At 40.4% G+C, this 19,329-nt stretch overlaps 1 protein-coding gene across 1 annotated transcript; it reads left to right on the forward strand.

Moving 5' to 3' along the window:
• Positions 1-3,748: 3,748 nt before the first annotated feature.
• LOC141785812 (mitoferrin-2-like) lies at positions 3,749-18,948 on the forward strand. The gene is made up of 4 exons (XM_074664338.1): positions 3,749-4,231; positions 12,116-12,344; positions 12,440-12,496; positions 16,399-18,948. The coding sequence occupies exons 1-4, from the start codon at positions 3,884-3,886 to the stop codon at positions 16,989-16,991; spliced, it is 1,227 nt and encodes a 408-aa protein (XP_074520439.1). The 5' UTR covers positions 3,749-3,883; the 3' UTR covers positions 16,992-18,948.
• The last annotated feature ends 381 nt before the right edge of the window (positions 18,949-19,329 follow it).

The raw sequence follows: 19,329 nt of genomic DNA on the forward strand, positions 1-19,329 counted from the left end.
TATACGACACGACGTAAAGCTGCATTCAGGTACTGTAGGATTAATAACACACCAGCCAAGATTCTGGCCAAGTTTCTTTCCATACTGTTTAGTAAATGTCATGTTGGCTTTACGGTCAAATTCAAAAAGGTGAACTCAAGGTATTGACTCCAGATAAGATGAGTTAATCACTTAATTCGAATTACAGAAGCAAACACACAGTGTATAAGGCAAATAAAATAATCTCTTTATATAAGAATATTTGATTTTAATTTTTAATTATCTCAAACATTTAGAAATAAAAAGTAGAAAAATAAATTTGTACAAAATTTGTTGCCTAAAGAGCAATGATATTACAATTAATCCAGCCTATTTTAATAATGAAAGCAACAACCAAGAAAAAAAGACATTAACATACCTGCAATGTTCAAAAAGGGACAAGAGGAAGCTAAAAGCTTGTTTGAACCTGCACCTAAATCACATTATTGTCTAGTCCAAATACAAAACTGCCAAAAAATAAAATACAATATAAAATAGTATAAATGAGATAATATGATACAATTTGATATAATGTAATATTATAATATATTATATAATATTTAGGGGAGAACAAGGTAAGTTGAGCCTGTGGGTAAATTGACCCACCCCCTGTCTTTGGGAGACGGTACGAATCAGTGGTCACATGACTCTGGGTTTAGTTAGCCCGCCTCATTTCAAGCTCTCTATGGTAAACAGAAACACAAGTTAAAGTGTTGAGTAACTTTTATTCTCCAAAAATCATTTTTTGCATGTCAGAGTAAATTTTCAATATATCATGAATAATGAATATAAACTCAAAATAATTTTAACTATATTTAAAAACATACATCAAATGTGTTGCTGGACTATCAATGTATAAAACCATGTGAATCGTGTAGCTAGGTATTAGCCTGAATTGCTAGGCTAGGTTGTTTTTAACAAAATGGTGGCTGTGGGGTAAAGTGAGCCAAACGCTTGGGGTAAATTGACCCAGTGATTTAACCTACCCCACAATGAGGCACTGAAGTGTCAGAGATATAACGTGTTTAAGTGTAGTAATACATAATGATTTGTTTTTTGTTTTTTTTTGTTGTTTTTTTTAAATATGTGTAACATTGTAGACATGCTAGAATGCAGAGGAAATACAGCAGGAAGACAAACTGGGGCTCAGCACCCCTTGAGGAGATGCAGAGAGCAGCAACCGAAGTCCAGGGTGGAAAATCCGTAAGAAAAGAGGCCACAGAGAGAAATATTAACAGGTCAACCTTACACAGATTCCTAAAAAAAGAAAGAGGGAGGGGAAGTGACGGTAGCAGGCTACACAGGGACAGCAAACACAAAGAAGGTCTTCACAGAGGAGATGGAGGAAGACCTTGCAAACCATGTGAAAAAACTGGCTGACCAGTTCCATGGCCTCAGGGCAAAGAAATCCCGTGATCTAGCCTACGTAATGGCAGAGAAAAACAATATCCCTGTCCCCGAGAGCTGGAAAGCTAACCGTTCAGCAGGTAGTGTAGAAGAGATCACAATTCAACTTGGGTAAACAGTTGGTCTTGTAGCTAAACAGATTCTTAATAATGTCCCTAATCTTTTAGTTCGAGATTGGTTCATCAACTTCTTGGAACGTTACCAAAAAAGTCAAGAGGTCAACTTACCACCGTGTGGTTCAATTTACCTTTTAAGGAGGAGCAATTTACCCCTTAGCTGGGGCAAGTTGAGCCACAAAGACCTTTTTTTTTTGACAGGTTATATTTCCATGACCAATCATCGTGGATGTGTTCTAATTATTTCCATTGATGTGAGACATCACGAAATGAATGTACATGTGTTGATTTCACTTCAATTTAATTTCCACTTGCCTACAGGTCAAACAATGTAAAAAGTGGCTCAATTTACCCCGCTCTCCCCTACAAGTATGAAATGTGCACAGACTGATAAAATGATTTTTTGTGTTTGTACATTGTAAATTCATAATTATACATGGTGCATTATGGTTAAAAAAAAAAAAAAAAGCATCCTTCGTTTTTGTTGTGCCTTCACAGTGCAAAGTTCATTCTTTTCTGTTCTATTGACTCTATGACTCGCTTGCTTTATTCAAATCTAAACTTAAAACCCATCTGTTTCAATCCGCATTTTATATTCCCTCTGATCCATTTTAACGTCATAGCACTTGTGTTTGTGTGTTGGTATTGTTTATCTCTGTTGTGATTTCCTTTTTAATTGTTTTTTTTTTTTAATTACTGAAAAATGTCCTTAGGAGTTTTGAAAGGTGCTTTTAAATAAAATATCTTATTATTTTTATTATCATTATTAAACAGAGGTAAAACTATCTACAGAGCAATAACACAGTCGCAAAAAATTGCACATGTTAAAAAAAAAAAAAATTTCACCTGTTCTTGAATTATACCAGTAATACAAATAAGCTACTGCCCAATTAGAAGATATGAGGTTTCAGCATTGACAGGAGTGATAGCAGTACAATGGACCACAACTGGGGAAAAAAAAGCCTGATAAAGATACCATTTACTTTCTGGTCCTTTGATCTCAGTTTTTGTTGATTTCTCAAGACAACATTGAGACAAGATAAGAGGTCTGATCTTGTCTTAACCCTCCATGAGTAGAGACATTTGCAGCACCTGGCAAGTTACAGTGGTAAGAAGAAACTTCCTATAACAGACAGAAACTTTGAGCACAGCCAGACTCATGTCAGACAGCTTTCTATCTCAATTGTGTTGGAATTAGAGAGAGGCAAACCTACAGGCCATCTACAGCAGGGGTCACCAACCTTTTTGAGACAGAGAGCTACCTCATGGGAAGTGAGTGGCACAAAGGGCGACTTGTCTGATAAAAAAACTCAACAAAATTGCATAGATCACTTTTTGATAACATTAATCATATAGTGGAAGTGGTCAAACTATGTGAAGAGACTGCTCACAGGTCAATGTTAATCATTTTACAATTATTGTCAATGATTTACCAAACAATGATGGTAGGAAGGAGCTCCATTGTGACCAGTGCTGTTTTTTGGAACATGCCTCGTGGGCACCTTAAGTGGTGCCTGTGGGCACCCAGGTGCCCACGTTGGTGACCCTTGATCTACAGTGATAAACCTTAAGGAGCATAACTAAGAGTTGTTTCAGACCTGAGACAGGTTTAACAACAAGCTTTATCAAAAAGTAAAGTTTTAAGTTTGCTCCTAGAAGTAAAGAAACTACGCCTGTATGACAAGACAGGAACAACGTCCCTGGTTCCCTATTGTTTTTAATAAACTACTCGTTTAAAGATGTATTTCTGTTTCATGGGAGTGGTTGCAAGTTCAGACACCAAAGTCGTCAAACACTGACTTGTCACATTGTCCTGTTATGTAATAATGTGCAAATACTTTGTCCTTATTTGATCCCACTGTGCGTCAACAAATACACTTTTTTTTCACCGATGGAAATGTCATTACGATTAAGGGAGTTAAGTGACTCGTCTTCTTTATCTTTAAAGTCTTAAATTGTTCATTTTATGGCATGATTTCAAACTTGGGTTAGTCTTTTCTGCGCATTTCCCGAAATCACATGTGACATTTCAATGTTACGAAATAAGCCCTGCCCTTCTATTTTCCCCGCCTGTTCTAATGACTGGATCTACCAATTAGAACAAGGAACAGTGATTGGCAGTCATTTCGACGAATCAGCTTTCGTGTTTGTTCTGACTCATTGACAAACCCACTAAAGTCCCGCCCAACTCCACCTTCCCGGACTCTCTCCAGCTGCTGGCTGCGCAGTAGCAGCAACCCGCCAAGACCTTCCGCCACCGGCTGGGACGATTACATCAACAGTGGGTCTGCCTGGGGTCTTCCTTTCAACAAACTTGCCGGAGTTTACACCTTTTTGTTTGTATGGAAGCGGACGGATTCGTGTCCCGGCGAACGTCCATGGAAGCACCGGGCGTAGACAGCCGGGTCCCAGGCGCTGCTGCCGGGGCAGAGTTCCGATGGCTGAGTGGCAGGCTCCTGGATGCGAATGTAGCAGGGGGCTTTGTGGGCTCTCTTTCGGCGAGAAAGGCAGGGGAACAGGACTTTACCCCGGTGCTATACCGAGCACCCACGGAGACCTCGACCTCTGTGGAGACAGAAATAGACTATGAAGGGCTTCCACAGGGAGTAGCCACCAGCACACACATGCTGGCTGGAGCTGTGGCTGGAATCATGGAGCACTGCATTATGTATCCCATCGACTGTGTCAAGGTATCAAAGAAAATACTCACCAATTAATTGTTTAGTCTTTTTTAATGGTTTTTAATCATACTAAATGCCGGAAATGGTTGCATAAACCCAGCTAGGCCCGAGCCGAGCCTGAGCTCGATTAGTTAGGCAACAAGCTAACCTGTGCTAGCAGCGTTAACCTTGCTAACAGAGGTCAGTTAACGAATCAAACTGTGTCCCAAGATTAAACAACGCTATAAAAGTTCGTCACAGTAACAAAACACGACAGTGGATGTTAAATCTAACCACTGTTGTCCTACATGTATAATTTAGTGTCTTAAACTGGTGGTTTGAGAGTTGTTTCCTCTGCTAAAGACACTCACCTCACAGCTAGCTCAAGCTGCAGTTGCCCGTCCTTGTTAGCATGCTTCAATTATCGGACACCTCTTAAATCCATGTTTATGCCGAAATTTCTTTTTGATGTAATGTTGAATTTACGATCATTTTTGAAATAGAAACAATTTCACAGTACTCACTAAACTCCATACGCCATTATTCGGCTTCTCACATCTTTTTTTTTGGTACAACGGTTATTTGTTGTACTGTAACTTCTCCCTATCTTCCCCTCTTATCGACCGAGTCTGCGTTTTAAAACATTAAAGTCTAACTTTAAAAACAAATTGGTGCATTATAAAATAGGAAGGAAAAAAATAAAGATATATTTCTGGTTGTGAATACTAGATAGCCAACATGTGCGCATAGGGTTTTTCTAGTTAACTGTATTCCTCTATGTATTTCCATGACTAAGATTGTATGTAGAGATTTCCTAAATATGTTTAACATAGTGTACACAAGATATTGACTTGTTGCTAACATTTTATTGTGGAAAAAACTTAATTAGCACTCGATAACTATCATGGATTTCCTTAGATGAAGATTTTTCTTATACCTTTAAAAGCTAGTTCAGCTGTCATTGGCAATGTTACCCTGTGCTTGATAACAGATGAACGCAGTCAATAGTCCAAGGTCCAAACAAATATGCTTTAGTACTTAATTTAACTCAGTTTGAGATTAGTTTGCAATATTAGACTGAGCAGTAGCTGCAACTACAGATGGTTCATTTCCTTTATGTAATAATAAAACAGTTTCAAAGGGTCATGATCGTGAAGATATCTCAGACAGGCAGTAAATGATTTACACAAATGGGTTATCAGTCAATAGAGCAATGGTGGACTGTCTTTCTAGACGCTCATATCGACGTGCGTAACTATAAAACAATGAGGATTATGCAATGGGGTAATTTTACGAGTGAACTCCAGTATTGGATCATACCAGATAAAAGCCACCAGCGCTCTCATGATAAAAGGTAGATTAATAATTCACCCTGATAATCTAAATTCGCCGTCATTTAAAGTGATTATTGATATCTTGGGTGTTTTATCCCATATTTGAAAACTTGATGAAGAAATTGTTACGTAATTGCCACCGTGTCTCTGACTCAGAGGTCTTAAATTTCTCTTCGCTCACTCATCTCTCAGTGAGAAACATCTGTTTTAAGTTGAGCTCATTCAGGGATGTTGTGATTTGGTGTTTGGGAAAACTTAAGCTTCATGTTCATGTGAGGAATAGAAACAGACACAGTCATTGGGGAAAGATTTACTCACATTTACACATCCTGATTTTTTTCTAGACCCCTAACCACAAAAAGGAATTGGACATTAACTTTATCCAGAGATCAACATGTTTAGAGCAGATCCACAGCCTCGCTGCCAAATCCAAATCAGCCTTAAAGTTCACAGCTGGCCATCCAGGGACACTAGCACGCCTGATCCGGACTGTGTGAGGAGATAAAGAGCAAACAGCACTCAGTGGCTTCCCCGGGCAGTGGTGAATCAAATAAAGCTTTTGTTCACAACAAATTCCTCCATGATTAGCTCTTCCAGCTCGTTGCATATTTGGGCAGATAAAAACTCAGAGACCATCACGCGTTTGTTTGATGGAGATGTTTTTATTGCATATCAGAGTTACTCAGCAAGTTTTCCCCGAAGTCAGACCATTGTGCTTCATTCTACCTCTTATCAATCTTTAGTCTCACATTATCCGTGCAGGGTTGGAGCGTTTTGTAAGATATTTCATCACATAACGGTTAATAAAAGCAGATATCATCAGTAGGACTCACCACTCTAACATAACAGAACAGAAACTGTACTCATACGAAAGACAGTCCAGTTTCCTCTCAGTCATTTTTTGCGCCTAACTTCCTCAATTTACCAAGAATTCTCCGTTTTCTCAATCCCAGCTTCCTGTTAGCGTCTCAACAGGTTGGCTAACATGCTTCTCTAACGGTATGTGGTGCTTGAGGTCATTCTTTCCTTGAATTTGAGGCTGTTTCCTCATTGTCTGAGTGTCTTCAGAGGAGTGGCCTTGAATAATCTCAGACCTGTAAATCTTTTACTACCTCGATGCAGATTTGAAGGTCGGCGTGCTTTCAATGGCACCTTTACCAACAGCAGGAAATAAAGGTGACGGAAAGTAAACTTCAGGAAACTGATGTGACAGTGATGACTGGAAAGAAACAGGTTGCAGATGAATTACTTAAAGGGAGGAGTTCCTGAACCAGTGTGACTCACAGGAATGTGAAATAATGCACAGCTTTTATCTTTATCCCCCCACTTCATCCTTGAAATATTTACGGGGTCACAATATGGTCATTTTTTGCATGCCACGTGCAACAACCAGCTATATATTGAGTATTAGGGCTGCATCGACTTTTTGCAACGATTATTTGAGTAATCGATTTCTCTGATGATTATATTTACGATCAATCCCATCAAACCCAAACGTGTTGTTATTTTAGTTGATTACTGTTGTTTGCTTAATGATATACACAAAGAAACATCATATTTCAACATAATCAAACAGATGCTAAATTTATAAAGTATAAAAAGTGATATGAATGTGATGTCACTTAAAGAATCAACAGTTTGGGCAAAGTAACAGAAATATCTTGTTATGTCATCAGATTAAGAACTTAGTGGACCAAAAAGGTAAATAAATAAAAATGTGTCCTCAATCTTTTCACCTGCAGGTCAAACAGGTCCCCCCCTCTGCCCTACCACTATCTGTAGAAGCTAACGCTAATGCTAACGATAGTTTAATGAACTCCTCGTGGTTTGCAAATTGGGTGATGTTTTAATAAAAAGACTAAAAGAGTCCTTAAGGACAAACCATTCTGATCTGTTTACATGTGACGCATTCAGCCCCGCAGTCCAGGCAATCTACACTCCCGTACAGTAGGGGGCAGTAATGCACCTTAAGCTAGTTGCTAACCGCCAAATAATCCAACAAAAAGCAAGAAGACAAACTGAAGACAATCTAATACAATGATGGCGCAGCACAGTGCATTGTTTTTAGAATAACGTTGATGGTTTTACCAGTCGACTTTTATCGATTCGTCGTCGTAGCCCTATCGAGTTTATTCATTTCATTGCTGGGTGGTCGTATGTTGCTCCACTGATGCCATGGTTATCCTGGTTTAGCCACCTTAGGGGTTTTCAACAAACAGGGAATGTGGAAAACCGAAAGTTTCACTCCCTGTGTTTTTAAATACTTCTACATAATGCCGAAAATATAGCACTGTGGACAGTTTTTGATGGTAGACCTCTTGAGACCCCTCTCTATTGGTGTTTTGCGATAACCCAGGGGGCCGAACCTCCTCTTTGGATCCACTTTCTTTTGTGTGAGTTCAGGTTACGTCTTTTCTACTCGTGCCTCTGTTACTGGGGATAGGAGAAAAAATCAGTACATCAAAGTATCCTGTTGTTTTGTTGTTGTTTTTTTTTCAAAATTAAATCCGTCATTTCAGTCTTTAAGCTGGATTGGAAAAAAGTAGAGATATCAGATCTCCTGAATAAATCCTAAAAACGGACTCAAGTAATGAGCATTTATTGAGAAAATATGGCTCCTGATACAGTCTGTAGACATTATCATCATCGTTTCACTTTTTCACTTGGTCTGGTGTTGAAAAAGCAAACTAAAAATCAGAAATATCGTAAAATCGCAATTTAGATTGAATCAGCACCCTAAAAAAGAGAGACACTTTCTGTCCCTCCAGGCTGGCTGGATTGTCAAGTCAACAGCGTCACACTCCTTTGCTATCCCATCATCCAATCAGAGATAGATCAGAGGACGTCGTGGCTAAAGGGTTTAAGACGAGTCCCTCTGTGATCATCGATTTAGTCACAAACGTTGGTGTGAACATTTCAACACCAGAATTAATCCACTCTTATCACGCTCCTCTCCTCAGCTTTGACTGACTGTTGGGTGTTAGATTTCATTTCAGGGTTGAAGTTATGGCTGATGATGAAGAGTAAACATAAAGCTGTGCTCCTTCTACAGGATCTTGTTGGGGATGATTTTCAGCTCTTACTCAGCCCTGGGTTTTCCAGCTTTCAGTCTTAGGACCTGGAGCAGCTGTGGATGACAGAGCACATTCCTTATCAGTGACCAGCTCCTGGAAGAGGCAGCGCCTGCTCCTCTCCTGTGCTGTAAATAGTTAGGACGGGGAAATTCACTCATTGCATGCTGTGAGGGGTTTGGATATTGCTTCATGTTGGTCTGAAGCAGACTTTGAGTCCGCACCACTTCCTGGCTGCACACTCTCTCCGTCTGTGTCTGCGGTTTGCGGACGGCAGACTGAACGAAGTAACTGAAACAGGCTTTTGTGCAACGTCTGCTTTCTCTGACGAAAACATGAACTTTATTGAGCATGTTGAGTTTTTGGATCATTATTTTCTGAGATGTGACGTCTGCTGCAGAAACCAGGCAGAGGACACAGTTCATGACGTTTTAGCTTGAAAGTCCAGATTTTGTCACTTCACAACTACTTTAATTTTTGCAGGAGTCAGGGGTGGGCGGTACACCCGTTTTATCATCATCACCGGTGTCATATGTTGCCACAAAATGAGTTTTGCATTTCTGAAATTACTGCAGTTAAGCATTGTTACGCATATTTTAGTCCATTTAGAAGAGAGAGACCAATTTGGATTTTTTGGGGCCGATACCAATACTGATTAATGGTAGTCAAGGAGGCCGGTAACTGATATTTGGAGCCCATATTCATTTGCAGTCGAAGTGAAAATGTCGGCGTAAAATTTTTTTTTACCGGAACAGTCTCCAACACTTGACTGCATTAAATGCCTTCAGCTTATGTTTATTAAACAGCTCCAAGGCTCAGCAGCAGTTCTCTAAAGTTAAATGAAAACTTTAAAAAAAATAAGTACCGTATTTTCCGCACTACAAGGCACTTCAGAATATAGGGCGCACCTTCAATGAATGGCCTATTTGAAAACTGTTTTCATATATAGGGCGCACCGCATTTTAAGGCGCATAGAATAAGCTATAGTAGTGGCTGAGGTTGCGTTATGCATCCACTAGATGGAGCTGTGCTAAAGGGAATGTCAACAAAACAGTCAATAAGTCAGTCAAACTCAGGCTACATCCACACGGAGCCGCACATTTTCCTATCCAACTATTTTCTGTGCTGTTTTCAAAAAAAAGTGCGCTGTAAAGACGAAGCAGTTTCTGCCGTCCACAAAAGCCGTTTCCAGAGATCAGTTCAAATGCCAGACCTTTGGGGGCGCTGTATTGCTCTAACAATAAACAAGAGAAGAAGCTCGGGCCAACCTGTGAGCTAATGTTAGCACTTAGCAGAATTCCTCTTTACAGGTTCTTACTGCTTACCGCTGTTACTCCGACGACGCCCTCTGACTACAGTAGCCATGATTAATCAATATCGCTACATATATAAGGCACATCGGATTATGAGGCGCACTGTCGGCTTTTGAGAAAACTGAAGGCTTTTAGGTGCGCCTTATGGTGCGGAAAATACAGTAGTTTTCTACAGTAAACAACGTTTTCCAAAATTTCTATGTAACTGCAACAAAACTGGACAGGATTGAGTTTGTGATACATGTAATGCAATTTTCTGTTAGGTTTTACATGACTGATTGTAAATGACCATCTAGGGCTTCCATAGTGTAGAGAGGAGAAGTTGTGTTCAGAGAAGCATCAGAGCCCAAACAACATAGTTTTGAATGGGTTTTATGTTGGCTGTCGACTTGAAAAAAGGCAGATGCCGATATGCCCCAAAATGCCAAATATCGGCCTTGCTGATAATCGGTGTATCCCTACCATGTAGTCTCTTTTCTGCCACAGCCATTCTGGAAATTACCCTTAAAGTGATGGGATGGAACAAGTTGGGTCGTATCGCAAGGTTTAGGGCAGAAATTACCCCTACAGCAGTGTTTTTGTGCAGCAGAAGCCCAGAGCACTCACACTCTGGTTGTCATCGGCGCTACTTCTGCTGCAGAGTCACAGCTGGCTACGAGGAGCTCGCTGCTTAGTGTAGCAGTCCGCGCGCAGCGTGCCAGATATAAACAAACGCAGGTAGTCTGCCAGGACAAAGAGACACGATGAGAAATAGAGCCTTATTTAGCGGTGTTTTTGTGTGAAAGTAACGCGCTGAAAATTCTCTAAATAAAGCGTGAATGCAGACCCATATCAGAGTTTTTCGGTGGGAGTCCGTTTATTTGTGTTTTTGGTCAAGTAAAATATGGCCCCGTCTGAGTGCAGAGGAAACCTGCAGAGGAGCAGGGAGGGGGTGTTTGGTGTGAGCGCTCTGGGCTTCTGCTGCACAAAATCACTGCTGTAGGGGTAATTTCTGCCCTAAACCTTGTGATAGGACCCAACTTGTTCCATCCCAGAGTATCACTTTAAGGCCAGCAGCAGCAAATCAGTGACGTGACAAAGTAAACATTTACCGGCGTGCTGAAAGCCAAACAGCTCAACAAAAGTAGTGACATCAAAACAAACATTTTGACACAAACTGAAAGCATGGTTAACTTTACGACTATAAGCTGCTACATTTTTCACCGACGGTGCAGCTAATAATGGATTTTTACAGTCTAACTATTTTCGTTATCGGTAAAATACAAGCTTTGACAGAGCGGAGGCAAAGCTTGTCTATTTTTTTTACAGTTATGGGCGCTGTCATGTCAGCAGGTGTTTCTGCTGATGGTAAAGGGGAATCAAGCGTTGTGCTGGTTTGATATAAGTTTGTTTTCACTTCTTTTTGTTCAATAAACATTTAGCTGAAAAACGTCTTTGACAGACTCTTGTTCTGAGGATGAAGCCTGAGCGCTATCCAGCTCCACATCATGTTGTTCTGCTGGGACAGGTTGTTGTTTTTACTCCTTGTGAGTGATGATGATAAATATCTAAAAACAGCTTTAAATGATTCAGGAATCCTACCTTGGATTGATAAAGCTGTAGACCGAGCAACTGCCTCAAAAGTGTTTGTTTTTTGGTCGTGGTTCAGACTCTGTCACCTATCTGTCTGTATCTCTGTGTTTGTTTGTTTGTTGTCCGGAAAAAAAACATGATGGCAGTGGAAAAATCACATCAGTCTCATGTCACAGTCGTCTGTGTTACAGCAGCAGAGTTTCAGAGTTCAGAGAAATAAAAGCTCAGAAATCTTTAGAGCTTCATTAGACATTTTGACCAATTTATTGGCTTCCTAAATCTAAGTAGTTCAAAGCTCTCCCTTTTAAATAAAATTCAAAAAGTCGTTTTTCCTGTAAGTATTCTTCATTCCTCAGACCCAGTTTGCTCACCAGTTCAGTCACTTTAAGCTAGAAGTGGGACAAGCTTCTCTGCCTAAAGCACATCGTGGGTAAAAGTCTTTTTCTATCACAGTTTAAGACATTTTCTACCTGCTAGGTCGGGTGTGTTCAGTGATAACACAGAACAGAGTCAGGATCATGTTTGTAAAGACTTCACTTTATTTCCCTTTTCCAGATGAAGTGGTTTAAAAAAATCATTCTGAATAATTCCCGTCTGTTCCTCTTCTCCTTCCTCTCACCTCAGACCCGAATGCAGAGCCTGCACCCCGAGCCCGGCGCGCGCTACAGGAACGTGATGGACGCCCTGCGACAGATCGTCCGAACAGAGGGCTTGTGGCGGCCTATCAGAGGTGTGAATGTACTGGCGGTGGGGGCGGGGCCTGCCCACGCTCTTTACTTCGCCTGCTACGAGAAGATCAAGTTCTCGCTGAGTGATGCCATTCACCCCGGGGCTAACAGCCACTTTGCTAACGGTACGGTTTGGTCGTCTATAACGTAACTGTTCAGAAATGGTGAATGTGGTGTTACTGGAGGTGGTCTGAGCTCCTGTTTCCTCCTCTCTCTGCAGGAGTGGCGGGCTGCATGGCAACAGTGCTGCACGACGCCGTCATGAACCCAGCTGAAGGTAAAACCTCCTCGCCTGACTCTCACATGTGTGAAATAACATCAGCTCAGTGTGACTTTGTTATTCACAGAGAGCTGGGATAGATCCTCCCTCTCATGGTGCTGTTCCTCTGTCTGGACACTGGGTGGAGCTACAGACTCAGCTGTGTCATATTTATTTACTGACTTAAGTTATTTAGTGAAATGTGCAGGACGTTACATTAGTTATCAATGAGTTTAATTTCATTTTATTTTTGACACCAGTGAATATGAGGCTGGATTTAACTGTGCTTTGCCGTCATTATCAGTGTTTAGTGAGTCAGCCTGCAGCCTTGGGTCCTGATAACAGGGTTCCTGCGGATCCTTGAAAAGTCTTAAAAGGCATTGAATTCATAGTTCTAAAAATCAGGCCTTAATTGGCATTAAAATGTCTTAAATCCAATTTTCAAAAGTCTTAAAAATTTAAACACATTTATGTTAGATTGAACTGAAAAAATATTTAGCAAAATGTATAGATTTTTAAAAAAAGAATTCACTGATTTATTGTCATGGCAACATCGTGTAATCACAAAAGCAGAACTAACAAATCAGTGATGTGGCTGCACCAGGATCTTTCAGAGCAGACGCATGTCTTGGTTTTAACTACAGTGCCTGGAGAGGGAAAAAAAGGTGAAAAATTGGCAAAAAAAAAAAATCCAAAAGTGGCTTAGGAAAATTGATTATGGCAGCAAAATTGGAAATTGAATTGGAAATTAAATGTCAAAAAACATGTAAAAATTCCAAAAATGTTTCTGACAGTGATAAAAAAAAAATGGGGGCAAACTAGGAATAAAGTTATAAAACTGAATAAAGTGACAAGAATGGTCCAGAAGTGGGACAAAGTGTATGAATTAAGGTCAAAAAAGGGATGAAATTGCAAAAACTGGGCAAAAAAGGATAATAGATAGGTGCAAACAGGTATGAAATTGCAAAAATAAAAATGGGGAAAAACGTGCAGAAAAATCCAAAAGTTGCTTAGGAAAATAGTCTTTGGCAGCAAAATTGGGAATTAAATTTGATATTAAATTTCAAAAAAATGTAAAAATTACAAAAATGTTTCTGACAGTGGCCATAAAACGATGAATGGGGGCAAAAAAGGCATAAAGCTGTAAAAATGGGGTTAAAAAGAAGGCAAAAAGTGATGTTTTATTTAAAATAAACATTGGGTGAAAATGGCCTCTCACTCAGGTAAATCATGTGGTGTTTTTATTTTGTTGTTTTGTTTGTTTTAATTGTGGTTGGTTGTCGACTTGGTCTTAAATTTGATTTCAAACAGCCTCAAAAAAGTCTTAAATAGTCTTAAATTTAACTTGGCTTGAGCTGTAGGAACCCTGGATAAGTGATACTGTGTTTTTTATTTCCTGTGGTTCATGGATTCGATGGGGTTTCATTCAGTTCCACTTTCTGGATTAAACCTGGGTGAGAGTTTAGAGGGTCCACAGAAAGCTTTTATTCCCCAGGAGCTGCCATGTTCTGTAGCATGACGTCATGTGTGACCAGGGTTGGAAATTACATTTTCAAAAAGTTAAAAAAGTTACTCGCCAACCAGATTTTCAACTTGCCAAATGTTTAACCCAACAAAATGCTTTACTACTGTACTCAGACATCATTAATCACACTTCAGGCATCGTCGTAGATTGTAATATTAGTCATTCTGTTCCAAGTCAATTGTAATGTATAAAAACCTTAAGTATTAACTGTATAAATGGAAATGTAGCAATAAGTAGCAAACATGGGATGTAGACTTAATCTGTTTATTGGATTCATCTTTTCAAAACGATTGCCTGTTCTTGGGTGCATAACATGACATTCATCGGTCATTAGATGTTTAAAACAAGGCTTTATGTCACTTTCAACAATGATCGACAGCTGACACTTGTGTATCAGTTTTTCAGGAATAGTGATATGTCAGGAAAAAGAGCCAAAAAGAGATTAGGCTCGAGAACAGGAAAAAAAGTGTTTGTCAGCTGCTCCACCCAGATTCTCTCAAAGTCCCTCATAGTCTGTACTGAGCAGACTCCGGCTGGTCATTTGTGGCACAATGCTCAAAGGTGGAGACATGCTGTCAATTCTACTTACACTCTATGGTTCACAAAGAGTTTGACAAATCAGGTCTGCAAACATTTAAAATGTAAGAAGAGATTATTATAGAGGGGTTATTTGTTTATCAACAACCCTGGATGCACGCACAACCATAGACTGTAAAAAAAATGTACATCGCTTGCTCGGCTCTAAGTGAGGTCTCCACAAAACCCATCTCCCCAGTCATTCCAGATGGGCTGTGGTCAAACTTTAAAAAATTAATACACCTGGAAGAAATGTTTCTTACGTCTGATTGTTGTGGTGATTTGAAGATATTATTTGGCTGTCTGGTATTCAAGTCCTCTTTTTTTCTGAAAAGTTTCCTTTCATTAGTTATACGAGGTTAAAAACGAGGCTTTATGTAACATTTAATGATGATTGACAGCTGCAGTATTTATTTTGAGGATTGTAAAATATGTCGGGAGCAAGGTTATAAAAGTTAACTAAAAACGAAAACTTAAATTTAAAATACATTGCAGTTACCTCAAACTAATAAAAACTATAAAAGAAAACAAAATCGATAAGTCAACTAAAACTGTATCTTGTGTTCACAAAACTAACTGAAACTAACTAAAATTAAAGACAAAATTCCCTTAGTTTTAGTTTTCGACAATATTAACAGCCTTTAGGATTTAAATTAATCTGACACATTTTCCCAACCAATTTTACAACAATTTTCGGCAGTTGTCAGCGCTGTACGGCACCATCATAGCGTCGTACTGGGACGTGCTTGTTTACTGCACTGACTGGCTGTGCTCTGTGCTGCAACGAAACGTGGTGGAGCAACGAATCAGAGCATCTGTAATAGTTTAATTGTATCAGAGTCCAAGTTTTTATTTATTGAAGCTCATATTATGTTGTTTTTTATATAATTTAGGTTTATATTATTTTAATGTTATTTATGTCAACATTATTTTATATAATTGATGCTTATCTTTTTTATACACAGTTTATATTATTTTCATGTGTTGAAGGCAGCAGCCAACAGTTCAGTATCAGCATTGACTGAGCAGTGAGCACTATGTTGGACTGGAAAATAAACATTATGACAAAATATTTACTCTGACCTTTTTGAATCCTGCACCTGGTTAATAAGGTATGAAAAAACTAAAACTAAGCCTTGTTGCAAAAATCAAAACTAAATAAAAACTATAACACCTGCTCTAAAACTAATTAAAACTAAACTGTAATGGAAAATAAAATGTCAAAACTAACTAAAACTAAACTGTAATGACAAATCCAAAACTATTATAACCTTGGTTGGGAGGTAAAATCAGGAAGTGATTAGACTCTTGAAAGACAGACGTCGCTGGAGTTTCTGTGTAAAGTGTGACCCTGTTAACTGGTGACTCTGTTGTAAAGTATCATTTCTAAAAACTGACCACAGAACAACCGTTCATTTTTATGCTGATAACAGGTTGAATTAAGTGTTTAAAAAACGCTATCTCGTCTGAATGAACGGAGCTAAATGCTGCCTCTGTGGTCAAGATGTGTGAGCAGCTTTATGGTGACGTAGACTGATAGTGAAGATAAAGGACTTTTAATCTGAAGCTACATCGTTAAGTTTCTCAGGTTGATTCATTTTAAGCTTTTTTCTTTCCTTGTTTTTTAAACTCCCTCTCTTTGTCTGCCTGGAACAGCTTTAAAAACATTCAAATTAAAGATTTTTGAAGACTCGTGTTTTTTCAGAGTATGGTTTCTTCTCCTCCATCTCTGAACCCTGATGTGTTGACCGCTCAGGCTCAGTGTGATTTCAGTTCCCTGTCTGATCCTGACCCGTCTTCGTCTCCTCTCTCCCTGCAGTTGTGAAGCAGCGTATGCAGATGTTCAACTCCCCGTACCGAGGCGTTCTCCACTGCATGGGCTCCTTGGTGAAGCAGGAAGGCACCGCCGCGTTCTACCGCAGCTACACCACCCAGCTGACCATGAACGTGCCCTTCCAGGCGCTCCACTTCATGACCTACGAGTACCTCCAGGAGCTGCTCAACCCCCACAGACAGTACAACCCCTCATCTCACATGTTGTCCGGCGCGCTGGCAGGAGCTGTAGCCGCCGCCGCCACCACCCCTCTCGACGTCTGCAAGACCCTCCTGAACACGCAGGAAGCCCAGGCCATACACCTGATCCAAACGGAGGCAGCGACAGCAGCTGGGGCGGTTGGTGCGGCGACGGCTTCGGGCTCCGGCAGCCGCCACATCTCCGGCCTCGCCGAGGCGTTTAGGACAGTGTATAGGATGGGAGGCACGCCTGCGTTCTTCAAAGGCGTCCAGGCACGGGTCATCTACCAGATGCCCTCCACCGCCATCAGCTGGTCCGTCTACGAGTTCTTCAAATACATCATCACGAAGCGGCAGCACGAGAGACGGCTGCGGGGAGACCGCGACGGCGACAAATGAAAACACGGGAGTGGAAGTCGTTAAGAGCTCTTACCGCACCGCGCTGACGCAGAAATCAGTACGGAGGCTGAAAAACCACCGAGTTTTAGATTCTTGGAGGAAAAGTTAAAGTTTCATGTTTACTCAGATCAGATCAGGCAGGCGGGGTCGGGTTGAGAGCGGGGAAAGATCCAGAGAAGGTGTTTGGTTACTGATCTGAAACTCTGGTTTCACAAACTCACCGCACAACATCCTCATGCATTATCCGTGTTTCATGTTAGCGTGTAACATGACTAACGCCTCCTCCTAGCTTTCAGAAAGCAGATTATTTATTATCTATTGGCTCTTTAATCTCAGAAATAATCCCCTCCCTCTGCGCTGAGTCTCTGGTTTCAGACAGTTTTGTTTTGGCCTCGAAGGTGAGTTCATGGATGTTGATTTTGAGGTTTTTTCTTTACCTGCTTCACTGACAGTTAAACGCCTCAAAGTCAACCTACCAGCTCAACTTCTGTCGACCAAAACAAAAAACTACTTCTCCATACCCTCTCCTTTAACTGCACTTGTTGCACTTCTGGAAAGTATTACCTCCTCACCACAAGGGGGCGCACAGCTTCATGAGTTAACCCACTGGAGGTGACAGAAACTGCTTTATCAGATTAGCTTGTTAAAAGACATGACAACGCTTGTGTGAAAGGGTGTGTGTGTGTGTGTTACAGCGACTGATGTGAGGAAGCTCAGCTGACCAGAACTGAGAACACGGCCCACCTGAGCAGCACCTGTGCGTCGCCGAGCCTCCTGCTTCACTTTTACTCATACTCAACAGGTATGAGGGTCACGTGCACAGGATTTGGTGACTTAGCTTCACTTAGCAACACGGGTGTTTGTAGCAAACTTCAAAGTTTAAAACTTGATAAATCTCACAAAGTGTCACCTTCTAGAAATACAAAGCTCCTCTCACGCCAGGTCAGATCCAAACGGTGTTAAGCACAGAAAAAGTGAGAGGTTTGATGCCATGAAATGCTTTTTCTCTTCGTTATTTAAGCAAAACGCCTCTGATGAATAGGCTCAGCTTTTAAGTTCTCTCCTAGACATTCGGCTGGAAAAGATGCACGAAACGACAGCTTTAAAACATTTCTACAAGCCCCCAAAACAGCTGTGAAAAAGGAGGAAGATCCATGTGCAAAGATGAGGCTCTGCAGCATCACTGCTCTCTGCTCAGGAGCGCGCTCATCAGGCTGCCGCAGACTGTTTCTGGTCGAGATTTTTGTTCTGAAAAAACTCGTCCACCACTAAGAAGACGCTTCACACAGACCACATCAGAAACAGTCACTGCTAAACAGACTGAAACCTCATAATCCAGAGAGAAAGTATTTTCATACAAAGCCTTTCTCCTCTTCTTCTGTGGTGCACCAGTTCGGAACAAGAATCTCATCATCCTCACATTTCCAAGCGCCATTTTTAGATTCACCATTAGGACAAATAAAGAAACATCACTTCAAAACAAGCCGCTTCACATCCAACGCACAACTGCTGCACAGAGACCTTCAGATGTCGGTGTAACCATGAGATTAAAGCCATAACAGGAAGAAATGTACATAAGAGAATATATGAACTATATCTATCATCATGGAGAAGAAAGCAGCCGAAGTTTAAGGAACTTTAAAAGTTTGATCCTGACAGAGGAGAGTAGAGAAACATCAGATTCGCACAGAGCGTGTGTGTGTGTGTGAGAGTGTGTGAGGAAGGAGCTAGAGCTGATTGTGTGTGAAGCCAAGTTTGATGATTGGGAAACCAAAGACAGAGCAGAGACAGCGGTGGTTTGTTAGACGACGACACTGATGCGAAATGCTTGAAGACTGAGAGCGACACCTGTATTTTGTGAATTGTAAATAAATTTCGCTAAGGCAGCTACCTCGCAGAAGCAGGGTCTTCTCTTGGTGCTGGCTCTCAAAGCGCTGAGAGAAATTCAGAACGTCTTCTCGTCTTATTTCCTGCTCTCTTTCTCTTTTTCATTACAGTGAAAACACACCAACCAGGTACTTCATTTTTCCTCAGCTCACCTGGATTTCAGTCATTCAGGAGCCACAAAATCTACAAAATCTTCACAGTGAAGACAAAAAAGTGAATAGTATTCCATACATAGTAAAAATCTAGTGAAACAAAAAGTGTTCTGTGTTTGTTATTGTACATGTGATGTTTTGGATTTTTAAACTAAATTTGCAAATATTTTCTTTTGGGGGGGGGGATTAAAATGTCATGAATTTCATATATGTTAAAAAATATATGAAATTCTAACAAGTTGCAAAATTTTTCAATTTTTTTTTTATTTTAACAAGTTTGCAAAATTTTTCTAAATAAA

The sequence above is a fragment of the Halichoeres trimaculatus genome, unplaced genomic scaffold, assembly GCF_033239565.1.
Source record: "Halichoeres trimaculatus isolate MK-OKI-2021-1 unplaced genomic scaffold, fHalTri1.1 fHalTri1_scaffold_2, whole genome shotgun sequence".
NCBI lineage: Eukaryota > Metazoa > Chordata > Actinopteri > Labriformes > Labridae > Halichoeres > Halichoeres trimaculatus.

Coding starts and splice junctions, on each gene's coding strand:
- LOC141785812 (XM_074664338.1), top strand. CDS start 3,884: ATGGAAGCGGACGGATTCGTGTCCCGGCGAACGTCCATGGAAGCACCG. Junction 12,345..12,439: donor TAACAGCCACTTTGCTAACG/GTACGGTTTGGT, acceptor CTCTCTCTGCAG/GAGTGGCGGGCTGCATGGCA. Junction 12,497..16,398: donor CGTCATGAACCCAGCTGAAG/GTAAAACCTCCT, acceptor CTCTCCCTGCAG/TTGTGAAGCAGCGTATGCAG.